The sequence below is a fragment of the Trachurus japonicus genome, chromosome 23 (genome assembly GCF_045865225.1).
Source record: "Trachurus japonicus isolate A0001 chromosome 23, Traja_1.0".
In the NCBI taxonomy this organism is placed as follows: domain Eukaryota; kingdom Metazoa; phylum Chordata; class Actinopteri; order Carangiformes; family Carangidae; genus Trachurus; species Trachurus japonicus.
In genome coordinates this window covers 9,546,204-9,568,176 of record NC_140929.1, presented here as the reverse complement: position 1 = coordinate 9,568,176, position 21,973 = coordinate 9,546,204, and the positions used below count along the sequence as shown (strand labels likewise).

The 21,973-nt window shown below is 42.9% G+C and overlaps 1 protein-coding gene and 32 non-coding genes across 34 annotated transcripts in view; 32 read left to right on the top strand and 1 right to left on the bottom strand.

Moving 5' to 3' along the window:
* Positions 1 to 21,973, top strand: part of ttll1 (tubulin tyrosine ligase-like family, member 1) — a 37,708-nt gene that overhangs the window by 4,990 nt on the left and 10,745 nt on the right. The window contains exons 9-11 of one of the 2 annotated variants that reach the window (XM_085769603.1): positions 240 to 403; positions 18,746 to 18,876; positions 20,766 to 20,905. In XM_085769603.1, coding sequence (XP_085625729.1) covers positions 240 to 403; positions 18,746 to 18,875 — 294 coding nt within the window. In that variant the 3' untranslated portion in view covers position 18,876; positions 20,766 to 20,905. Of the gene's footprint in view, positions 1 to 239; positions 404 to 18,745; positions 18,877 to 20,765; positions 20,906 to 21,973 lie in introns of those variants that run through there. The other variant, XM_085769602.1, reaches the window with a different exon arrangement.
* trnay-gua (transfer RNA tyrosine (anticodon GUA)) lies at positions 569 to 655 on the top strand. The gene is given in 2 exon segments: positions 569 to 605; positions 620 to 655. It is a non-coding gene; the product is annotated as a tRNA-Tyr (tRNA).
* Positions 1,217 to 1,303, top strand: trnay-gua (transfer RNA tyrosine (anticodon GUA)). Its single transcript is given in 2 exon segments — positions 1,217 to 1,253; positions 1,268 to 1,303. It is a non-coding gene; the product is annotated as a tRNA-Tyr (tRNA).
* trnay-gua (transfer RNA tyrosine (anticodon GUA)) lies at positions 1,755 to 1,841 on the top strand. The gene is given in 2 exon segments: positions 1,755 to 1,791; positions 1,806 to 1,841. It is a non-coding gene; the product is annotated as a tRNA-Tyr (tRNA).
* Positions 2,245 to 2,331, top strand: trnay-gua (transfer RNA tyrosine (anticodon GUA)). The gene is given in 2 exon segments: positions 2,245 to 2,281; positions 2,296 to 2,331. It is a non-coding gene; the product is annotated as a tRNA-Tyr (tRNA).
* Positions 2,730 to 2,816, top strand: trnay-gua (transfer RNA tyrosine (anticodon GUA)). Its single transcript is given in 2 exon segments — positions 2,730 to 2,766; positions 2,781 to 2,816. It is a non-coding gene; the product is annotated as a tRNA-Tyr (tRNA).
* On the top strand, positions 3,172 to 3,258 carry trnay-gua (transfer RNA tyrosine (anticodon GUA)). The gene is given in 2 exon segments: positions 3,172 to 3,208; positions 3,223 to 3,258. It is a non-coding gene; the product is annotated as a tRNA-Tyr (tRNA).
* trnay-gua (transfer RNA tyrosine (anticodon GUA)) lies at positions 3,667 to 3,753 on the top strand. The gene is given in 2 exon segments: positions 3,667 to 3,703; positions 3,718 to 3,753. It is a non-coding gene; the product is annotated as a tRNA-Tyr (tRNA).
* Positions 4,152 to 4,238, top strand: trnay-gua (transfer RNA tyrosine (anticodon GUA)). Its single transcript is given in 2 exon segments — positions 4,152 to 4,188; positions 4,203 to 4,238. It is a non-coding gene; the product is annotated as a tRNA-Tyr (tRNA).
* Positions 4,596 to 4,682, top strand: trnay-gua (transfer RNA tyrosine (anticodon GUA)). Its single transcript is given in 2 exon segments — positions 4,596 to 4,632; positions 4,647 to 4,682. It is a non-coding gene; the product is annotated as a tRNA-Tyr (tRNA).
* trnay-gua (transfer RNA tyrosine (anticodon GUA)) lies at positions 5,074 to 5,160 on the top strand. Its single transcript is given in 2 exon segments — positions 5,074 to 5,110; positions 5,125 to 5,160. It is a non-coding gene; the product is annotated as a tRNA-Tyr (tRNA).
* Positions 6,004 to 6,090, top strand: trnay-gua (transfer RNA tyrosine (anticodon GUA)). The gene is given in 2 exon segments: positions 6,004 to 6,040; positions 6,055 to 6,090. It is a non-coding gene; the product is annotated as a tRNA-Tyr (tRNA).
* trnay-gua (transfer RNA tyrosine (anticodon GUA)) lies at positions 6,448 to 6,534 on the top strand. Its single transcript is given in 2 exon segments — positions 6,448 to 6,484; positions 6,499 to 6,534. It is a non-coding gene; the product is annotated as a tRNA-Tyr (tRNA).
* On the top strand, positions 6,889 to 6,975 carry trnay-gua (transfer RNA tyrosine (anticodon GUA)). The gene is given in 2 exon segments: positions 6,889 to 6,925; positions 6,940 to 6,975. It is a non-coding gene; the product is annotated as a tRNA-Tyr (tRNA).
* trnay-gua (transfer RNA tyrosine (anticodon GUA)) lies at positions 7,382 to 7,468 on the top strand. Its single transcript is given in 2 exon segments — positions 7,382 to 7,418; positions 7,433 to 7,468. It is a non-coding gene; the product is annotated as a tRNA-Tyr (tRNA).
* Positions 7,867 to 7,953, top strand: trnay-gua (transfer RNA tyrosine (anticodon GUA)). Its single transcript is given in 2 exon segments — positions 7,867 to 7,903; positions 7,918 to 7,953. It is a non-coding gene; the product is annotated as a tRNA-Tyr (tRNA).
* Positions 8,309 to 8,395, top strand: trnay-gua (transfer RNA tyrosine (anticodon GUA)). The gene is given in 2 exon segments: positions 8,309 to 8,345; positions 8,360 to 8,395. It is a non-coding gene; the product is annotated as a tRNA-Tyr (tRNA).
* Positions 8,802 to 8,888, top strand: trnay-gua (transfer RNA tyrosine (anticodon GUA)). Its single transcript is given in 2 exon segments — positions 8,802 to 8,838; positions 8,853 to 8,888. It is a non-coding gene; the product is annotated as a tRNA-Tyr (tRNA).
* trnay-gua (transfer RNA tyrosine (anticodon GUA)) lies at positions 9,860 to 9,946 on the top strand. Its single transcript is given in 2 exon segments — positions 9,860 to 9,896; positions 9,911 to 9,946. It is a non-coding gene; the product is annotated as a tRNA-Tyr (tRNA).
* trnay-gua (transfer RNA tyrosine (anticodon GUA)) lies at positions 10,298 to 10,384 on the top strand. Its single transcript is given in 2 exon segments — positions 10,298 to 10,334; positions 10,349 to 10,384. It is a non-coding gene; the product is annotated as a tRNA-Tyr (tRNA).
* Positions 10,792 to 10,878, top strand: trnay-gua (transfer RNA tyrosine (anticodon GUA)). Its single transcript is given in 2 exon segments — positions 10,792 to 10,828; positions 10,843 to 10,878. It is a non-coding gene; the product is annotated as a tRNA-Tyr (tRNA).
* Positions 11,277 to 11,363, top strand: trnay-gua (transfer RNA tyrosine (anticodon GUA)). Its single transcript is given in 2 exon segments — positions 11,277 to 11,313; positions 11,328 to 11,363. It is a non-coding gene; the product is annotated as a tRNA-Tyr (tRNA).
* Positions 11,719 to 11,805, top strand: trnay-gua (transfer RNA tyrosine (anticodon GUA)). Its single transcript is given in 2 exon segments — positions 11,719 to 11,755; positions 11,770 to 11,805. It is a non-coding gene; the product is annotated as a tRNA-Tyr (tRNA).
* trnay-gua (transfer RNA tyrosine (anticodon GUA)) lies at positions 12,211 to 12,297 on the top strand. Its single transcript is given in 2 exon segments — positions 12,211 to 12,247; positions 12,262 to 12,297. It is a non-coding gene; the product is annotated as a tRNA-Tyr (tRNA).
* Positions 13,269 to 13,355, top strand: trnay-gua (transfer RNA tyrosine (anticodon GUA)). The gene is given in 2 exon segments: positions 13,269 to 13,305; positions 13,320 to 13,355. It is a non-coding gene; the product is annotated as a tRNA-Tyr (tRNA).
* Positions 13,707 to 13,793, top strand: trnay-gua (transfer RNA tyrosine (anticodon GUA)). The gene is given in 2 exon segments: positions 13,707 to 13,743; positions 13,758 to 13,793. It is a non-coding gene; the product is annotated as a tRNA-Tyr (tRNA).
* trnay-gua (transfer RNA tyrosine (anticodon GUA)) lies at positions 14,684 to 14,770 on the top strand. The gene is given in 2 exon segments: positions 14,684 to 14,720; positions 14,735 to 14,770. It is a non-coding gene; the product is annotated as a tRNA-Tyr (tRNA).
* On the top strand, positions 15,128 to 15,214 carry trnay-gua (transfer RNA tyrosine (anticodon GUA)). Its single transcript is given in 2 exon segments — positions 15,128 to 15,164; positions 15,179 to 15,214. It is a non-coding gene; the product is annotated as a tRNA-Tyr (tRNA).
* Positions 15,560 to 15,646, top strand: trnay-gua (transfer RNA tyrosine (anticodon GUA)). Its single transcript is given in 2 exon segments — positions 15,560 to 15,596; positions 15,611 to 15,646. It is a non-coding gene; the product is annotated as a tRNA-Tyr (tRNA).
* trnay-gua (transfer RNA tyrosine (anticodon GUA)) lies at positions 16,053 to 16,139 on the top strand. Its single transcript is given in 2 exon segments — positions 16,053 to 16,089; positions 16,104 to 16,139. It is a non-coding gene; the product is annotated as a tRNA-Tyr (tRNA).
* On the top strand, positions 16,516 to 16,602 carry trnay-gua (transfer RNA tyrosine (anticodon GUA)). The gene is given in 2 exon segments: positions 16,516 to 16,552; positions 16,567 to 16,602. It is a non-coding gene; the product is annotated as a tRNA-Tyr (tRNA).
* Positions 16,839 to 16,925, top strand: trnay-gua (transfer RNA tyrosine (anticodon GUA)). The gene is given in 2 exon segments: positions 16,839 to 16,875; positions 16,890 to 16,925. It is a non-coding gene; the product is annotated as a tRNA-Tyr (tRNA).
* On the bottom strand, positions 17,551 to 17,637 carry trnay-gua (transfer RNA tyrosine (anticodon GUA)). The gene is given in 2 exon segments: positions 17,551 to 17,586; positions 17,601 to 17,637. It is a non-coding gene; the product is annotated as a tRNA-Tyr (tRNA).

The window sequence follows — 21,973 nt, the reverse complement described above, 5'->3', positions numbered from 1 at the left end:
TTTGAACGTGTGTTTATGGCCACAGCTGTTAAAGCACATTAGCAGCTACATTTCCTGCCTAGTGAGAGCTTCTGTTGGGGGCGGGGGGGAGGAAATTAAACAATGTACTCAAGCCTATTCGAATCCCACAGTACTTTTTTTTAATGTCTGCCCAGTTTCTGTGAAACTAATCACTCATTGTTCTAAATTCCTTCTTTTTCTTATGTAAATGTTAAGTTCTGTATCTCTGTGCTCCTCAGGTCAATGCCTCCCCCTCTCTGACATCCAGCACGGCCAACGACCGCATCCTGAAGTACAACCTTATCAACGACACGCTCAACATCGTCACACCCAATGGGGACATCCCAGACTGCCGCTGGAATCGCAGCCCGCCCCGAGAGGCCCTGGGCAACTACCAAGTTCTGTGAGTGGATCCACCGGACGTCTCACACACACACACACACACACACACACACACTTTTCTTGGTGCCAAGAAAGCTTGGAGCTAAAAATAACTCCGAAAAGTGACAGTTTTGCCAGTCACGGTGACTGAGCTCTGGGTGTCATGTATCCATGGTGATCCTCACTCCCTTCGATAGCTCAGTTGGTAGAGCGGAGGACTGTAGAGGAAATGACAGACATCCTTAGGTCGCTGGTTCAAATCCGGCTCGAAGGAGTGACTTTTGAAGTGTGTCTGCTGCAGACGGCCTGTGGCTGTACAGGTGTGTGCTGAACTGTAACTCATTAACCAGGACAGAGACGGCTGACCGACATGGGTCACTGGGTTTCCTTTAAAGGGAAACTACGCAAGTCTGGTTGCTTTTCCTCTGTTTTGCCAAACCTCCGCCTGGCCATGTGCATTTGTTTACAATGAAGCCGGCAAAAAAACAATCCACGTAGCGATGGATAACGTTATATAACATACTACATGTTTCTGTAGTCTTAACAAAAGATTGCCAGTTGCGGAGTTTGTGTCGCAGTGCGCGGAGACAAGAGCTGGGACACTGGCGAAAAGATACTACACTTCAGCCATGAGACGCCAGGTGCAAGGCAGAGAGCCTCTCTCGTAACTAGTTACAAGTCATGTAGTTGACTATCACAATTACTATGGAGCTTTTTAATTAAGGTAAAGATAACCATGCATAACCATGGGAATAATCAGTGCTCACACTACACCAACAACAACTGTCCAGATGTTGCTGGATAGTGTGAGTTGTATGAGTGGCAGATATGTGCACCTTCGATAGCTCAGTTGGTAGAGCGGAGGACTGTAGTGGACACACCAGGCATCCTTAGGTCGCTGGTTCAAATCCGGCTCGAAGGAGTGACTTTTAAGTGTAGAAACCCTCTAAAAAATAGACTTTCATGGTTTGTGAAGCCTCTTAACTAGGGGCAGTGGGTCTGGGTGAACTGATCATATAGGCAGGTCTAACCCTAAGTCCAGGTGTAAACACAGTAAGGCTTCTTTCATATCCGATCACTTGTTGCAGATCTGTTGCGGCCACATTTGAAGAAGCTACTCACTACCCTGGCTTCTTCCCTTCACGTTTTTGTGTTTTTGTTTTGTAAGACCTGGTATTTTAAAGCCAGGGGTGAGCTGACCACCAATGGGATCAGATTTCTACAATATGAGTTTGTTTTTCTCAACAAAAATAGATTGTAATACATTAATCACATATAAATTTGGCTGCTTGTCCAAATCTGACATGAAGGAGAGTTAACGTAGCTGTGTGGCTCCAGAGAGAGCACTAAGCCTCCGCCATTGTGGTCAGCAACCTTCGATAGCTCAGTTGGTAGAGCGGAGGACTGTAGTGGACAAACCAGGCATCCTTAGGTCGCTGGTTCAAATCCGGCTCGAAGGAGGGACTTTTAAATGTGGAAACCCCCCCAAAAAACTAGACTCTCAGGGTTTGTGAAGCCTCCTAACTAGGACCAGTGTGTGAGCTGATCATATGTGGACAGCTCTAAGTGTAAACGCAGAAAGGACGTTTCAGATCTGATCACTTTTTGCAGATATGTTGGCGGCATTTGAAGAAGCTACAACTTTTTCCCGTCAGGTTTTCCCCTTTTGAACCAAAAATATTTCACAACTTCAAATGGATAAAACTTTATTTCATTGTAAGGGGTGAGCTGACCACCAATGAGATCAGACAAAAATAGATTGTAATACATTAATCACATATAAATTTTGCAGCTTGTCCAAATCTGACATGAAGGAGAGTTGGCTTACCCACCTGTAACCAGGTAATTACAGTGTTGTTGCAACCTTCGATAGCTCAGTTGGTAGAGCGGAGGACTGTAGTGGACAAACCAGGCATCCTTAGGTCGCTGGTTCAAATCCGGCTCGAAGGAGTGACTTTTAAATGTGTAAACCCCCCAAAAAAACTAGTTTGTAAAGCCTCTTAACTAGGACCAGTGTGTGAGCTTCTCATATGTGGACAGCTCTAAGTCCAGGTGTAAACACAGTAAGGACACATACAGGCTGCGTTGGTCACTTGCAGATATGTTGTGGCAGCATTTGAAGAAGCCTCTACTCACTATCCCGACTTTTTCCCGTCAGGTTTTCCCCTTATGAACCAAAAATATTTTACGATCAATGGGATCACTGAAGACACATGTTCATGCCAGATTATAACATGACAACAGATGCTGATTGAAATCTGGAAAATACAATATGAGTTTATTCTTCAAAACAAAAATAGATGTAAGCGTGACCCACCTGTAACCAGGTAATTACAGTGTTATTGCAACCTTCGATAGCTCAGTTGGTAGAGCGGAGGACTGTAGAGGACAAACCAGGTATCCTTAGGTCGCTGGTTCAAATCCGGCTCGAAGGAGTGACTTTTAAATGTGGAATCCCCCCCAAAAACCTAGTTTGTGAAGCCTCTAAACTAGGGCCAGTGTGTGAGCTGCTCATACTTGGACAGCTGTAAGTCCAAGTGTAAACACAGCAAGTTTCAGAGTTTCAGATCTGATCCCTTGTTGCAAATATGTTGTGGCGGCATTTGAAGAAGCTACTACTTTTTCCCGTCACATTTTCCTTATTTCCTTGGCCACTTGTCTAAATCGTGACATGAAGGAGAGTTGGTTTAGCAGTGTGGCTCCAGAGAGAGCACTGTACAACCACTATTGTGGTCCACATGGGTGTGAGTGTGACCCACCTGTAAACAGGTAATTACAGTGATGTTGCAACCTTCGATAGCTCAGTTGGTAGAGCGGAGGACTGTAGTGGACAAACCAGGCATCCTTAGGTCGCTGGTTCAAATCCGGCTCGAAGGAGTGACTTTTAAATGTAGAAGCCCCCCAAAAACCTATACTCTCAGGGTTTATGAAGCCTCTTAACTAGGACCAGTGTGTGGGCTGCTCATATGTGGACAGCTCTAAGTCCAGGTGTAAACACAGGAAGGCCGTTTCAGATCTGATCACTTTTTGCAGATATGTTGGCGGCATTTGAAGAAGCTACAACTTTTTCCCGTCAGGTTTTCCCCTTTTGAACCAAAAATATTTCACAACTTCAAATGGATAAAACTTTATTTCATTGTAAGGGGTGAGCTGACCACCAATGGGATCAGACAAAAATAGATTGTAATACATTAATCACATATAAATTTTGCAGCTTGTCCAAATCTGACATGAAGGAGAGTTGGCTTACCCACCTGTAACCAGGTAATTACAGTGTTGTTGCAACCTTCGATAGCTCAGTTGGTAGAGCGGAGGACTGTAGTGGACACATCAGGCATCCTTAGGTCGCTGGTTCAAATCCGGCTCGAAGGAGTGACTTTTAAATGTGTAAACCCCCCAAAAAAACTAGTTTGTAAAGCCTCTTAACTAGGACCAGTGTGTGGGCTTCTCATATGTGGACAGCTCTAAGTCCAGGTGTAAACACAGTAAGGACACATACAGGCTGCGTTGGTCACTTGCAGATATGTTGTGGCAGCATTTGAAGAAGCCTCTACTCACTATCCCGACTTTTTCCCGTCAGGTTTTCCCCTTATGAACCAAAAATATTTTACGATCAATGGGATCACTGAAGACACATGTTTATGCCAGATTATAACATGACAACAGATGCTGATTGAAATCTGGAAAATACAATATGAGTTTATTCTTCAAAACAAAAATAGATGTAAGTGTGACCCACCTGTAACCAGGTAATTACAGTGTCATTGCAACCTTCGATAGCTCAGTTGGTAGAGCGGAGGACTGTAGTGGACAAACCAGGCATCCTTAGGTCGCTGGTTCAAATCTGGCTCGAAGGAGTGACTTTTAAGTGTAGAAACCCTCTAAAAAATAGACTAGTTTGTGAAGCCTCTAAACTAGGGCCAGTGTGGTGAGCTGCTCATATAGGACAGGTCTGTAAGTCCAAGTGTAAACACAGTAAGTTTCGTTTCAGATCTGATCCCTTGTTGCAAATCTGTTGTCGCCACATTTGAAGAAGCTACTACTTTTTCCCGTCACATTTTCCTTATTTCCTTGGCCACTTGTCTAAATCGTGACATGAAGGAGAGTTGGCTTAGCTGTGTGGCTCCAGAGAGAGCACTGTACAACCACTATTGTGGTCAACATGGGTGTGAGTGTGACCCACCTGTAACCAGGTAATTACAGTGATGTTGCAACCTTCGATAGCTCAGTTGGTAGAGCGGAGGACTGTAGTGGACACACCAGGCATCCTTAGGTCGCTGGTTCAAATCCGGCTCGAAGGAGTGACTTTTAATGTAGAAGCCCCCAAAAACTAGACTCTCAAGTTTGTGAAGCCTCTTAACTAGGACCAGTGTGAGCTGATCATACGTGGACAGCTCTAAGTGTAACGCAGAAGGACGTTTCAGATCTGATCACTTTTTGCAGATATGTGGTCATTTGAAGGAGCTACAGCTTTTTCCCGTCAGGTTTTCCCCTTTTGAACCAAAAATATTTCACAACTTCAAATGGATAAAACTTTATTTCATTGTAAGGGGTGAGCTGACCACCAATGGGATCAGACAAAAATAGATTGTAATACATTAATCACATATACATTTTGCAGCTTGTCCAAATCTGACATGAAGGAGAGTTGGCTTACCCACCTGTAACCAGGTAATTACAGTGTTGTTGCAACCTTCGATAGCTCAGTTGGTAGAGCGGAGGACTGTAGTGGACAAACCAGGTATCCTTAGGTCGCTGGTTCAAATCCGGCTCGAAGGAGTGACTTTTAAATGTGGAAACCCCCCAAAAACCTAGTTTGTGAAGCCTCTTAACCAGGGCCAGTGTGTGAGCTGCTCATATGTGGACAGCTGTAAGTCCAAGTGTAAACACAGCAAGTTTCAGAGTTTCAAATCTGATCCCTTGTTGCAAATATGTTGTGGCGGCATTTGAAGAAGCTACTACTTTTTCCCGTCACATTTTCCTTATTTCCTTGGCCGCTTGTCTAAATCTGACATGAAGGAGAGTTGGCTTAGCTGTGTGGCTCCAGAGAGAGCACTGTGCAACCACTATTGTGGTCAACATGGGTGTGAGTGTGACCCACCTGTAACCAGGTAATTACAGTGATGTTGCAACCTTCGATAGCTCAGTTGGTAGAGCGGAGTACTGTAGAGGACACACCAGGCATCCTTAGGTCGCTGGTTCAAATCCGGCTCGAAGGAGGGACTTTTAAATGTAGAAGCCCCCCAAAAAACTATACTCTCAGGGTTTATGAAGCCTCTTAACTAGGACCAGTGTGTGGGCTGCTCATATGTGGACAGCTCTAAGTCCAGGTGTAAACACAGAAAGGCCGTTTCAGATCTGATCACTTTTTGCAGATATGTTGGCGGCATTTGAAGAAGCTTCTACTCACTATCCTGACTTTTTCCCGTCAGGTTTTCTCCTTATGAACCAAAAATATTTTACGATCAATGGGATCACTGAAGACACATGTTTATGCCAGATTATAACATGACAACAGATGCTGATTGAAATCTGGAAAATACAATATGAGTTTATTCTTCAAAACAAAAATAGATGTAAGTGTGACCCACGTGTAACCAGGTAATTACAGTGTTGTTGCAACCTTCGATAGCTCAGTTGGTAGAGCGGAGGACTGTAGTGGACAAACCAGGCATCCTTAGGTCGCTGGTTCAAATCCGGCTCGAAGGAGTGACTTTTAAATGTGTAAACCCCCCAAAAAAACTAGTTTGTGAAGCCTCTTAACCAGGACCATTGTGTGGGCTGCTCATATGTGGACAGCTCTAAGTCCAGGTGTAAACACAGTAAGGACATACACAGGCTGCGTTTCACATCTGATCACTTGTTGCAGATATGTTGTGGCAGCATTTGAAGAAGCTACTACTTTTTACAGTCACATTTTCCTTATTTTCTTGGCTGCTTGTCCAAATTTGACATGAAGGAGAGTTGGTTTAGCAGTGTGGCTCCAGAGAGAGCACTGTGCCTCCACTATTGTGGTCAACATGGGTGTGACCCACCTGTAACCAGGTAATTACAGTGATGTTGCAACCTTCGATAGCTCAGTTGGTAGAGCGGAGGACTGTAGTGAATACACAAGCTATCCTTAGGTCGCTGGTTCAAATCCGGCTCGAAGGAGTGACTTTTAAATGTGGAATCCCCCCCAAAAACCTAGTTTGTGAAGCCTCTAAACTAGGGCCAGTGTGTGAGCTGCTCATACTTGGACAGCTGTAAGTCCAGGTGTAAACACAGCAAGTTTCAGAGTTTCAGATCTGATCCCTTGTTGCAAATATGTTGTGACGGCATTTGAAGAAGCTACTACTTTTTCCCGTCACATTTTCCTTATTTCCTTGGCCGCTTGTCTAAATCTGACATGAAGGATAGTTGGTTTAGCAGTGTGGCTCCAGAGAGAGCACTGTACAACCACTATTGTGGTCAACATGGGTGTGAGTGTGACCCACCTGTAACCAGGTAATTACCATGTTGTTGCAACCTTCGATAGCTCAGTTGGTAGAGCGGAGGACTGTAGTGGACACACCAGGCATCCTTAGGTCGCTGGTTCAAATCCGGCTCGAAGGAGTGACTTTTAAATGTAGAAGCCCCCCAAAAAACTAGACTCTCAGGGTTTGTGAAGCCTCTTAACTAGGACCAGTGTGTGAGCTGATTATGTGGACAGCTCTAAGACCAGGTGTAAACACAGAAAGGCCGTTTCAGATCTGATCACTTCTTGCAGATATGTTGGCGGCATTTGAAGAAGCTACAACTTTTTCCCATCAGGTTTTCCCCTTTTGAACCAAAAATATTTCACAACTTCAAATGGATAAAACTTTATTTCATTGTAAGGGGTGAGCTGACCACCAATGGGATCAGACAAAAATAGATTGTAATACATTAATCACATATACATTTTGCAGCTTGTCCAAATCTGACATGAAGGAGAGTTGGCTTTCCCACCTGTAACCAGGTAATTACAGTGTCGTTGCAACCTTCGATAGCTCAGTTGGTAGAGCGGAGGACTGTAGTGGACAAACCAGGCATCCTTAGGTCGCTGGTTCAAATCCGGCTCGAAGGAGTGACTTTTAAATGTGTAAACCCCCCAAAAAAACTAGTTTGTAAAGCCTCTTAACTAGGACCAGTGTGTGAGCTTCTCATATGTGGACAGCTCTAAGTCCAGGTGTAAACACAGTAAGGACACATACAGGCTGCGTTGGTCACTTGCAGATATGTTGTGGCAGCATTTGAAGAAGCCTCTACTCACTATCCCGACTTTTTCCCGTCAGGTTTTCCCCTTATGAACCAAAAATATTTTACGATCAATGGGATCACTGAAGACACATGTTTATGCCAGATTATAACATGACAACAGATGCTGATTGAAATCTGGAAAATACAATATGAGTTTATTCTTCAAAACAAAAATAGATGTAAGCGTGACCCACCTGTAACCAGGTAATTACAGTGTCATTGCAACCTTCGATAGCTCAGTTGGTAGAGCGGAGGACTGTAGTGGACAAACCAGGCATCCTTAGGTCGCTGGTTCAAATCCGGCTCGAAGGAGTGACTTTTAAATGTGGAATCCCCCCCAAAAAACTAGTTTGTGAAGCCTCTAAACTAGGACCAGTGTGTGAGCTGCTCATACTTGGACAGCTGTAAGTCCAAGTGTAAACACAGCAAGTTTCAGAGTTTCAGATCTGATCCCTTGTTGCAAATATGTTGTCGCGGCATTTGAAGAAGCTACTACTTTTTCCCGTCACATTTTCCTTATTTCCTTGGCCACTTGTCTAAATCGTGACATGAAGGAGAGTTGGTTTAGCTGTGTGGCTCCAGAGAGAGCACTGTACAACCACTATTGTGGTCCACATGGGTGTGAGTGTGACCCACCTGTAACCAGGTAATTACAGTGATGTTGCAACCTTCGATAGCTCAGTTGGTAGAGCGGAGGACTGTAGTGGACACACCAGGCATCCTTAGGTCGCTGGTTCAAATCCGGCTCGAAGGAGGGACTTTTAAATGTAGAAGCCCCCCAAAAAACTAGACTCTCAAGGTTTGTGAAGCCTCTTAACTAGGACCAGTGTGTGAGCTGATCATACGTGGACAGCTCTAAGTGTAAACGCAGAAAGGACGTTTCAGATCTGATCACTTTTTGCAGATATGTTGGCGGCATTTGAAGGAGCTACAGCTTTTTCCCGTCAGGTTTTCCCCTTTTGAACCAAAAATATTTCACAACTTCAAATGGATAAAACTTTATTTCATTGTAAGGGGTGAGCTGACCACCAATGGGATCAGACAAATATAGATTGTAATACATTAATCACATATAAATTTTGCAGCTTGTCCAAATCTGACATGAAGGAGAGTTGGCTTACCCACCTGGCTGTAACCAGGTAATTACAGTGTTGTTGCAACCTTCGATAGCTCAGTTGGTAGAGCGGAGGACTGTAGTGGACACATCAGGCATCCTTAGGTCGCTGGTTCAAATCCGGCTCGAAGGAGTGACTTTTAAATGTGTAAACCCCCCAAAAAAACTAGTTTGTAAAGCCTCTTAACCAGGACCAGTGTGTGAGCTCCTCATATGTGGACAGCTGTAAGTCCAAGTGTAAACACAGCAAGCACATACACAGGCTGAGTTTCAGACTTGTTGCAGATATGTTGTGGCGGCATTTGAAGAAGCTACTACTTTTTCCTGTCACATTTTCCTTATTTCCTTGGCCGCTTGTCAAAATCTGACATGAAGGAGAGTTGGCTTAGCTGTGTGGCTCCAGAGAGAGCACTGTACAACCACTATTGTGGTCAACATGGGTGTGAGTGTGACCCACCTGTAACCAGGTAATTACAGTGTTGTTGCAACCTTCGATAGCTCAGTTGGTAGAGCGGAGTACTGTAGAGGACACACCAGGCATCCTTAGGTCGCTGGTTCAAAACCGGCTTGAAGGAGTGACTTTTAAAAGTAGAAACCCTCCAAAAAACTATACTCTCAGGGTTTGTGACGTTTGTGAGCTGCTCATATGTGGACAGCTCTAAGTCCAGGTGTAAACACAGTAAGGACATATACAGGCTGTGTTTTAGATCAGATCAATTTTTGCAGATATGTTGGCGGCATTTGAAGAAGCTACAACTCACTACCCTGACTTTTTCCCGTCAGGTTTTCCCCTTTTGAACCAAAAATATTTTACAACTTCAAATGGATAAAACTTTATTTCATTGTAAGACCTGGCATTTTAAAGCCAGAGGTGAGCTGACCGCCAATGGGATCAGATTTCTACAATATGAGTTTATTTTGCTGAAAAAATAGATTGTAATACATTAATCACATATAAATTGGGTCACTTGTCCAAATCTGACATGAAGGAGAGTTGTAACTGGGTTATTGTGTTCCAGATAGAGCACTGTACCTCCACTATTGTGGTCAATATGGGTGTGAGTGTGACCCACCTGTAACCAGGTAATTACAGTGTCATTGCAACCTTCGATAGCTCAGTTGGTAGAGCGGAGGACTGTAGTGGACACACCAGGCATCCTTAGGTCGCTGGTTCAAATCCGGCTCGAAGGAGTGACTTTTAAATGTGGAAACCCCCCCAAAAAACTAGTTTGTGAAGCCTCTTAAGGACCAGTGTGTGAGCTGCTCATATGTGGACAGCTATAAATCCAAGTGTAAACACAGCAAGTTTCAGAGTTTCAGATCTGATCCCTTGTTGCAGATATGTTGTGGCGGCATTTGAAGAAGCTACTACTTTTTCCCGTCACATTTTCCTTATTTCCTTGGCCGCTTGTCTAAATCTGACATGAAGGAGAGTTGGTTTAGCTGTGTGGCTCCAGAGAGAGCACTGTACAACCACTATTGTGGTCAACATGGGTGTGAGTGTGACCCACCTGTAACCAGGTAATTACCATGTTGTTGCAACCTTCGATAGCTCAGTTGGTAGAGCGGAGGACTGTAGTGGACACACCAGGCATCCTTAGGTCGCTGGTTCAAATCCGGCTTGAAGGAGGGACTTTTAAATGTAGAAGCCCCCCAAAAAAACTAGACTCTCAGGGTTTGTGAAGCCTCTTAACTAGGACCAGTGTGTGAGCTGATTATGTGGACAGCTCTAAGACCAGGTGTAAACACAGAAAGGCCGTTTCAGATCTGATCACTTCTTGCAGATATGTTGGCGGCATTTGAAGAAGCTACAACTTTTTCCCATCAGGTTTTCCCCTTTTGAACCAAAAATATTTCACAACTTCAAATGGATAAAACTTTATTTCATTGTAAGGGGTGAGCTGACCACCAATGGGATCAGACAAAAATAGATTGTAATACATTAATCACATATACATTTTGCAGCTTGTCCAAATCTGACATGAAGGAGAGTTGGCTTTCCCACCTGTAACCAGGTAATTACAGTGTCGTTGCAACCTTCGATAGCTCAGTTGGTAGAGCGGAGGACTGTAGTGGACAAACCAGGCATCCTTAGGTCGCTGGTTCAAATCCGGCTCGAAGGAGTGACTTTTAAATGTGTAAACCCCCCAAAAAAACTAGTTTGTAAAGCCTCTTAACTAGGACCAGTGTGTGAGCTTCTCATATGTGGACAGCTCTAAGTCCAGGTGTAAACACAGTAAGGACACATACAGGCTGCGTTGGTCACTTGCAGATATGTTGTGGCAGCATTTGAAGAAGCCTCTACTCACTATCCCGACTTTTTCCCGTCAGGTTTTCCCCTTATGAACCAAAAATATTTTACGATCAATGGGATCACTGAAGACACATGTTTATGCCAGATTATAACATGACAACAGATGCTGATTGAAATCTGGAAAATACAATATGAGTTTATTCTTCAAAACAAAAATAGATGTAAGCGTGACCCACCTGTAACCAGGTAATTACAGTGTCATTGCAACCTTCGATAGCTCAGTTGGTAGAGCGGAGGACTGTAGTGGACAAACCAGGCATCCTTAGGTCGCTGGTTCAAATCCGGCTCGAAGGAGTGACTTTTAAATGTGGAATCCCCCCCAAAAACCTAGTTTGTGAAGCCTCTAAACTAGGGCCAGTGTGTGAGCTGCTCATACTTGGACAGCTGTAAGTCCAAGTGTAAACACAGCAAGTTTCAGAGTTTCAGATCTGATCCCTTGTTGCAAATATGTTGTCGCGGCATTTGAAGAAGCTACTACTTTTTCCCGTCACATTTTCCTTATTTCCTTGGCCACTTGTCTAAATCGTGACATGAAGGAGAGTTGGTTTAGCTGTGTGGCTCCAGAGAGAGCACTGTACAACCACTATTGTGGTCCACATGGGTGTGAGTGTGACCCACCTGTAACCAGGTAATTACAGTGATGTTGCAACCTTCGATAGCTCAGTTGGTAGAGCGGAGGACTGTAGTGGACACACCAGGCATCCTTAGGTCGCTGGTTCAAATCCGGCTCGAAGGAGGGACTTTTAAATGTAGAAGCCCCCAAAAAACTAGACTCTCAAGGTTTGTGAAGCCTCTTAACTAGGACCAGTGTGTGAGCTGATCATACGTGGACAGCTCTAAGTGTAAACGCAGAAAGGACGTTTCAGATCTGATCACTTTTTGCAGATATGTTGGCGGCATTTGAAGGAGCTACAGCTTTTTCCCGTCAGGTTTTCCCCTTTTGAACCAAAAATATTTCACAACTTCAAATGGATAAAACTTTATTTCATTGTAAGGGGTGAGCTGACCACCAATGGGATCAGACAAATATAGATTGTAATACATTAATCACATATAAATTTTGCAGCTTGTCCAAATCTGACATGAAGGAGAGTTGGCTTACCCACCTGGCTGTAACCAGGTAATTGCAGTGTTGTTGCAACCTTCGATAGCTCAGTTGGTAGAGCGGAGGACTGTAGTGGACACATCAGGCATCCTTAGGTCGCTGGTTCAAATCCGGCTCGAAGGAGTGACTTTTAAATGTGTAAACCCCCCAAAAAAACTAGTTTGTAAAGCCTCTTAACCAGGACCAGTGTGTGAGCTGCTCATATGTGGACAGCTGTAAGTCCAAGTGTAAACACAGCAAGCACATACACAGGCTGAGTTTCAGACTTGTTGCAGATATGTTGTGGCGGCATTTGAAGAAGCTACTACTTTTTCCTGTCACATTTTCCTTATTTCCTTGGCCGCTTGTCAAAATCTGACATGAAGGAGAGTTGGCTTAGCTGTGTGGCTCCAGAGAGAGCACTGTACAACCACTATTGTGGTCAACATGGGTGTGAGTGTGACCCACCTGTAACCAGGTAATTACAGTGTTGTTGCAACCTTCGATAGCTCAGTTGGTAGAGCGGAGTACTGTAGAGGACACACCAGGCATCCTTAGGTCGCTGGTTCAAATCCGGCTTGAAGGAGTGACTTTTAAAAGTAGAAACCCTCCAAAAAACTATACTCTCAGGGTTTGTGACGTTTGTGAGCTGCTCATATGTGGACAGCTCTAAGTCCAGGTGTAAACACAGTAAGGACATATACAGGCTGTGTTTTAGATCAGATCAATTTTTGCAGATATGTTGGCGGCATTTGAAGAAGCTACAACTCACTACCCTGACTTTTTCCCGTCAGGTTTTCCCCTTTTGAACCAAAAATATTTTACAACTTCAAATGGATAAAACTTTATTTAAGTAAGACCTGGCATTTTAAAGCCAGAGGTGAGCTGACCACCAATGGGATCAGATTTCTACAATATGAGTTTATTTTGCTAAACAAAAATAGATTGTTATACATTAATCACATGTGAATTAGGCCGCTTGTCCAAATCTGACATGAAGGAGAGTTGTAACTGGGTTATTGTGTTCCAGATAGAGCACTGTACCTCCACTATTGTGGTCAATATGGGTGTGAGTGTGACCCACCTGTAACCAGGTAATTACAGTGTCATTGCAACCTTCGATAGCTCAGTTGGTAGAGCGGAGGACTGTAGTGGACAAACCAGGTATCCTTAGGTCGCTGGTTCAAATCCGGCTCGAAGGAGTGACTTTTAAATGTGGAAACCCCCCCAAAAAACTAGTTTGTGAAGCCTCTTAAGGACCAGTGTGTGAGCTGCTCATATGTGGACAGCTATAAATCCAAGTGTAAACACAGCAAGTTTCAGAGTTTCAGATCTGATCCCTTGTTGCAGATATGTTGTGGCGGCATTTGAAGAAGCTACTACTTTTTCCCGTCACATTTTCCTTATTTCCTTGGCCGCTTGTCTAAATCTGACATGAAGGAGAGTTGGTTTAGCTGTGTGGCTCCAGAGAGAGCACTGTACAACCACTATTGTGGTCAACATGGGTGTGAGTGTGACCCACCTGTAACCAGGTAATTACCATGTTGTTGCAACCTTCGATAGCTCAGTTGGTAGAGCGGAGGACTGTAGTGGACACACCAGGCATCCTTAGGTCGCTGGTTCAAATCCGGCTTGAAGGAGGGACTTTTAAATGTAGAAGCCCCCCAAAAAAACTAGACTCTCAGGGTTTGTGAAGCCTCTTAACTAGGACCAGTGTGTGAGCTGATTATGTGGACAGCTCTAAGTCCAGGTGTAAACACAGAAAGGCCGTTTCAGATCTGATCACTTTTTGCAGATATGTTGGCGGCATTTGAAGAAGCTACAACTTTTTCCCGTCAGGTTTTCCCCTTTTGAACCAAAAATATTTCACAACTTCAAATGGATAAAACTTTATTTCATTGTAAGGGGTGAGCTGACCACCAATGGGATCAGACAAAAATAGATTGTAATACATTAATCACATATAAATTTTGCAGCTTGTCCAAATCTGACATGAAGGGGAGTTGGCTTACCCACCTGTAACCAGGTAATTACAGTGTTGTAGCAACCTTCGATAGCTCAGTTGGTGGAGCGGAGGACTGTAGTGGACACACCAGGCATCCTTAGGTCGCTGGTTCAAATCCGGCTCAAAGGAGTGACTTTTAAATGTGGAAACCCCCCAAAAAAACTAGTTTGTAAAGCCTCTTAACTAGGACCAGTGTGTGAGCTGCTCATATGTGGACAGCTCTAAGTCCAGGTGTAAACACAGTAAGGACACATACAGGCTGCGTTGGTCACTTGCAGATATGTTGTGGCAGCATTTGAAGAAGCCTCTACTCACTATCCCGACTTTTTCCCGTCAGGTTTTCCCCTTATGAACCAAAAATATTTTACGATCAATGGGATCACTGAAGACACATGTTTATGCCAGATTATAACATGACAACAGATGCTGATTGAAATCTGGAAAATACAATGAGTTTATTCTTCAAAACAAAAATAGATGTAAGCGTGACCCACCTGTAACCAGGTAATTACTGTGTTTTTGAAACCTTCGATAGCTCAGTTGGTAGAGCGGAGGACTGTAGTGGACAAACCAGGCATCCTTAGGTCGCTGGTTCAAATCCGGCTCGAAGGAGTGACTTCTAAATGTGGAATCCCCCCCAAAAACCTAGTTTGTGAAGCCTCTAAACTAGGGCCAGTGTGTGAGCTGCTCATATGTGGACAGCTCTAAGTCCAGGTGTAAACACAGTAAGGACATACACAGGCTGCGTTTCACATCTGATCACTTGTTGCAGATATGTTGTGGCAGCATTTGAAGAAGCTACTACTTTTTACAGTCACATTTTCCTTATTTTCTTGGCTGCTTGTCCAAATTTGACATGAAGGAGAGTTGGTTTAGCAGTGTGGCTCCAGAGAGAGCACTGTACAACCACTATTGTGGTCAACATGGGTGTGACCCACCTGTAACCAGGTAATTACAGTGTTGTTGCAACCTTCGATAGCTCAGTTGGTAGAGCGGAGGACTGTAGTGGACAAACCAGGTATCCTTAGGTCGCTGGTTCAAATCCGGCTCGAAGGAGTGACTTTTAAATGTGTAAACCCCCCAAAAAAACTAGTTTGTGAAGCCTCTTAAGGACCAGTGTGTGAGCTGCTCATGCTTGGACAGCTGTAAGTCCAAGTGTAAACACAGCAAGTTTCAGAGTTTCAGATCTGATCCCTTGTTGCAAATATGTTGTGGCGGCATTTGAAGAAGCTACTACTTTTTACAGTCACATTTCCCTTATTTCCTTGGCCGCTTGTCCAAATTTGACATGAAGGAGAGTTGGTTTAGCTGTGTGGCTCCAGAGAGAGCACTGTGCATCCACTATTGTTGTCAACATGGGTGTGACCCACCTGTAACCAGGTAATTACAGTGTTGTTGCAACCTTCGATAGCTCAGTTGGTAGAGCGGAGGACTGTAGTGGACACACCAGGCATCCTTAGGTCGCTGGTTCAAATCCGGCTCGAAGGAGTGACTTTTAAATGTAGAAACCCTCCAAAAAACTATACTCTCAGGGTTTGTGACGTTTGTGAGCTGCTCATATGTGGACAGCTCTAAGTCCAGGTGTAAACACAGTAAGGACACATACAGATCTGATCACTTTTTGCAGATATGTTGGCTGGCAGGAGTGAAGCTGACAATCTTTTTCCCGTCAGGCATGTTTTTGACAGATTACTTAAATTACATGACAGATGCTGATGGAAATCAGGCAAATACAACATGGCTTTATTTTTCTCAACAAAAATAGATTGTTATACATTAATCACATGTAAATTAGGTTGCTTGTCCAATAATGATAATTAAAATACGAGTACATCCACTATTGTGGTCAACATGGGTGTGACCCACCTGTAACCAGGTAACAGTGTTACTACAACCTTCGATAGCTCAGTTGGTAGAGCGGAGGACTGTAGTGGACACACCAGGCATCCTTAGGTCGCTGGTTCAAATCTGGCTCGAAGGAGTGACTTTTAAATGTAGAAACCCCCCCCACACAAACGAGACTTTCAGGGTTTGTGAAACTTCTCTCACAAGAGTCATGAACATTATGAGTCATTGTGATAAACTCACAGTTGTCGTTATGGTACTTGATTTTGCAACACTTAGTTTCCAGTTTAGCCTAGTAATTGTCTTGGTATGTTACCTGTCTTATTGCACTACAGCAGATGCTCATGGAAATCAGGCAGATACAATATATGTTACATGTGTGTCAGCAGTGAGAGTCCAGGGAGGGAGACATCAGACAGACAGACCAACACTTTTGTGGATTAGCCTAATTCAGAAAAGGTTAGGATCAGTTAGCCACCTGAATCCAGGTTGTTATCACAGTGTTAATGCAACCTTCGATAGCTCAGTTGGTAGAGCGGAGGACTGTAGCGGACTCACCAGGTATCCTTAGGTCGCTGGTTCAAATCCGGCTCGAAGGAGTGACTTTTAAATGTGTCTCTTCACAGTTATAACACTGTAATTACCAGGTTACAAAGTTTCTAAAAACAAACCTTTGTAACTTTGTCTTGTCATAATTGTTCAACCATTCTTCATTGTGTTATACTTTCCCCCATAGTGCCTTTTCTAAGCCTGTTAGTTATAACTTGTTGCATTCCCATGAGTGTGAGTGTGAGTGTGACCCTCCTGTGGCTCAGTTATCCCTGTGTCATCACCCCCTTCGATAGCTCAGTTGGTAGAGCGGAGGACTGTAGTGGACATACCAGAGATCCTTAGGTCGCTGGTTCAAATCCGGCTCGAAGGAGTGACTTTTAACTGACTGGATACATACTGGGGTTTGTTGGTATACTATCTGCTGTAGATGATGAAAAGTGAATACATAAAGCCGGTGACCTAGTAATAGATACATAGAGTGAATGTGTTCTGACTGTGAGCTATTAGCTGCTGAGGATTTAAAACATGTTGGTTATGTTTGGCTCAGCTGAGGCAAAGATGAGGTCTGTTGTGGCAGTGGCTCAGATCCATGACTCGCCGGCACATAAATCCAGTTTGGAAAAGCAGCATCTGTTAAAACAAACTGTTCAACATCTGTTCAGCACAAGGGGGATCAGCCCTTCTCTCTCTTCTCTAAGCAACCGGTGCCTGTTTGGTCAGCAAACCTCTGTGAATTCATGTTGAAGAAGTCGGTTTTCTCATAAAATATTTAAAAGGAAAAGATTTTATACAGTTTTTACTAATGAAAAAGTTTCATTTAACACATTCTCCTCTGCGTCTGTGTTGAGATGTTATAGATATTCAGTCAAGTCTACTCATGCTGTCGCTATTTCACCACGTAAAATATTTGCATGTCTGTGGAGGAAGCTGCCTCTTCTTGTTTGCAGACGCTGTAACATGAGTGTAGATTTAAAAAAAGAAGAAAAAAAAGTCACTCCTTCGAGCCGGATTTGAACCAGCGACCTAAGGATGTCTGGTATTTCCACTACAGTCCTCCGCTCTACCAACTGAGCTATCGAAGGGAGGTGAGTGGTTGCAACACCACTCAGCTGCCGGTGCCTCACTCACACTTTAACCCCTCGGTGAACACAATGGCGTGGAGGCGGGGTTGTAGCGTCACTGAAGCACTGAACAAAGCACGCTGCGGCCGTCTGACAACATGTGCTCAGCGCTCAGCAGGGGGGTTATTGAGGAGTTAATCCCCCTTTGTTGCTCCATGTGAAGGCAGCAGGAACTTTCCTCATAGGGTTGTCATGATTACTGATTTTCTTGGTGAATTTTGTTAGAGAAATAAAACTTTATTGTAATAAATTGTTTCAGTTTATTTTATTTTTCTTACATGATTTGGTTGAAAGTGTTATGCACATTGTTTTATGGCAAGCCCACATGGGCTTATAAAACACTAAGCATTAAGTACATACATTCAGGAATGGCTAGTGTCTCATCTTAAAAGAAAAGAAAGGAGAAAAAAACCCAAAACAAAACAAAAAACAGACAAGCTTCCATGATATACAAAACAACAAACAGTAATTTATGGTTTTATGTGGGATATAATGTTTTCTGTCTCAATGTCCAGGCTTTATCAATAAAATCTAGCCAGGACATACTGTAGATCTCTTCCTTAAAAAAACAACACAACATATCATGCTCAGACTTCCAAAATAAGTCAGTCTGTATTCTTCGTCTGGGTTTTCTCAAACAAATGACCTGCAAACTTTATAATTTCTACCAGTTCTGCGTTATGTTAAATGGTAAATTGACATTAACGTTATTTAACTCAGTTACTGTGCGTTTTTTATTGCTACTTTTTTGCAGCAGTGTTTTACAGGCTTCGTTTGGAGGGAATAAGTCTTGCTCTGCCAAACTTTACCACTCTGGCACGTCTCTGTTCTGCAACTCACATTGAACGAAAGCGTTAAACAAGCGGTAACACACAGTCGTTGTGTAACTTTGCCGATATGGTTCCAGCATAATCTTTTTTTGGAAAATGACGGTATTTAGAATTTTTACCATTAATTAATTAATTGTGGCATTTAATACCGCCATTAATTGTGAAAACAAGTAATCGTGACCTCATATGTTTCTTTTTCTTTCCTCCACTGACTCTTAACTTCCTCTCTGTGTCACCAGCTACGACGAGGAGCAGGCGCTGAGCGAGAACGCCGAGCGCGACCTGCGAAGCCGCTCAGGTCAGTCGCTGGGGTCAAAGGGCTCCAAGGGGAGCGCAGGCGTTCGCCCCGTCCCTGCCACCTGGAAGTGAGGTGATATTACTAACTCTTTAATGACTTCCTGTATAATATTACAGGGTCCAACCAGTGGGGCACATGGGGGGATAAAAAAAGGACCACCCAGACTTTTTTTTAGCCCAACTCTCCAACGTGGGGACTGCTCTCTCTCTTTCTCTCTATATCTGTCTTTCTCTCTCTACACATTTCACTGACTGGAGCACAGGGGGCAATGACCCTGCTGCCGAAGGGGAGAGACCTCAACAGTACTGGGGTCATATGTATTTGGAGAGTTTAAAGGCCGGAGTTTTGTGGCTGTTTGTATGAATGTGTAACCTGAAGTGTGGAAATTATGTTGGTATGAGGGCGAAGTCAAGTCAAGTCAAATCAAGTTTCCTCAGTGTCACTTTACAGTCTCTCAACTGGAACACAGCCCAAAACCTACACAAGGGAAAATGATCCAAATAAGTAAAAAAAACAAAACAAGGGGGAGCACAAATAAGGAAAAAGGTAGTTATACAAAAACAAAAAAAATATTGCAAAATATTTAATATAAAATTGAAAAAAAAAATCAAAGGTTAGAAAGATGGATGATCGTCCTGAACTATGCATGATTACTGAGTACTGATATTTTAACTTGACCCACCACACAGGAGCGCTGTGTGATGAACTGTATGGAGACAAAGATAAAAAAAAGAAAACACCAGATATTAAACAAACACAAAAGGTATAAAGATGTGATGTATTCATAGGTAATCTATAGATGGATTGGATTTAATAGGACTAAATGTATAAAGGCCCTTCAATTGAATTTAATAATGTTTTTTTTTTTATACGTTCATTATCAGTATGTTTATGTGTGGGGGGGTTTCATTAAGATTGATTGTATTCAGTACTGAACCCTGTTGCACTTTATCTCTTTATTGACTTGACTGTTTTTTTTTCCCATGTTGCATTTTGAGTTGGACTGCTGATGTCACATAATCCTGCAACTCGCAACCCGCACCTGCTGAAATACGTAGTAACCACTGACGACGGATTAACATCCACCTTTTTAAACTCACTAATGTGGGGGCTGAACAGTATTGGGGTAAAAAAATCATTGTGGTGTTTTACTTTGGTCCGTGTGAAATGCAGTATTTTGAGTTGCATACTCATAATTAATATTTAACTTTTGTATAATCTATATCTATAACAGTGATTAGAGGAGGATTAAGGGTTAAGACAGTTGTTCAAATGTCAGTTTTCGCTTTCATTTGACGCTGTTTTATCCAGTATTAAGTTTTTGCTCATTTTGATTCTTAAGTCATAAGTTTGCTCTGATAGAAGAAGAAGCTGATTCTGTGAACTCATAAGAAGAAAACAAAATACTTTAAACAAATTATTAACGATATGGGCTATACTATTTTTCTTTAATATTAGTATCAAAAATTAGAAATGGGTACATTTTTATTTCTTGTCCAGCGGTAAAATGATTTACATCATGTTTTTTTCCCTTATTTGAATATTACAAACACATACAGCATATTCTGATGTGTAAACTCATTTGTGGAATTAAATTATGCCTTTGTATGACTATATTTGTTGATTTTGCTTTGGAATAACACAGAGAAGGAACATTTTCCCCTGATTTATGTAACAGGCCTCTTCATTTGCTCTATAGTGGAGTTTGGGTTTTTCATTTCTTGTCACCTCGCTGCAGTCAGAGGCCCTACAGCCTTTGATGAATGTAATCTGTCTGGAGTCTAGATTAATCAGAGGTCAATCCTTCACGAGCTAAACGACCTCTGCTCCTATGTTCCTCGCTGTTGCTACGGCGGTGAAGTCGGTCTCTGCATGGCACCGCTCCTTGACCTTGAAAGTTTTGACACAGTCTCACCACCTCCTCCTCCTCCTCCTCCTCCACCTCCATCTTGTTCCTGCAGCTGGTTTACTACACGTGGAACAAGCAGCTGAACGAGGCAGCAAACACAAGTCCTACACATGTTTTGTGTCCTGTGATCTCCGACCTAATTACACCCCCCAACTGTCTCATCTGTGTGAGTCTTTGTTGGACAGTGAGACGCACACATCCTCCTCCGCTGCTCGCGAGCTAAAGTGTGAGGCAGCGTATCTAACACGGACTTGGGTCGACACGAGGCTGGTGGTTTTCTATTTGTTGTGGTGGTTATAAACTGTGCCGCTTACATTGTATACATGACATGAAGAGCTTCCCTGGGGTAATAACATTTCAATTTCACGTTTAAATTGATTTTTATTTTCGATCCTCCATATTGGTGCTGCTTTGACAAATGTTTATATTTCAAAATCAGAGAAAACCTGTGTGAACGGGTTCTTTAAAATACTTGCAGATGTTAATTTATTTGCATTTTTGAAGTATTTAAGTCTCATTTACAGGAAAGAACCTTTTTCTAAGTTGTGGACAAGTTCTCACGTCCTCTCAGACTGTAAGTGATTAAAAAAAAGCGATTTAAATATACTCCTGCACACACCTATGAGTAAGCGTTGCACAGCTCTGCATCAAATATATCTGTTCTGATTACAGAATTAGTTCATGGCTTCTGCATGAGTGAAGAAAGTGTCTATATTTGCAGTAGCGAGAGAAACGAGACAGTCGAGGCATTTCTTTTTTTCTTTGTCTGTTGTTGATCTTTATTAATCTCTCAGATATTACATTTATTTGCAGGCTGTCATCATATATTTGTGCATGGGGGAACACGCTATCTTACATCAGTTTAGTTTGCTCCTAAACCTGTGCCACAATTGTTATGTTTTATATGACCTGTGACATAAATAAACTCTGAACTTGATTGATTTTAAATATATTTTGTTCCAACATGGTGCATATTCTTATTTAGATCTCAATAAAAAAAATACATGTGGCAAACACTCGGATGTGGGTTTTTGATTTTCATGAAACTTTTAAAGAGTTAGAGAGAAATTAAACTAAACCTTGTTTTACTGAGGGCCCCCTAGAAGTCTCTTAGGGCCCCTCGGAGTCCTCAGACCCCCTGTTGGGCACCATGCAGGCTGCAAGCCCCCCTTGAATACAGTGACCAAAAAAAGTTTTGATAAGGGATGTGACGTCAGACAGGCGCGCCTCCTCATAGTTTGCATAAAGCTCATCGGTCTT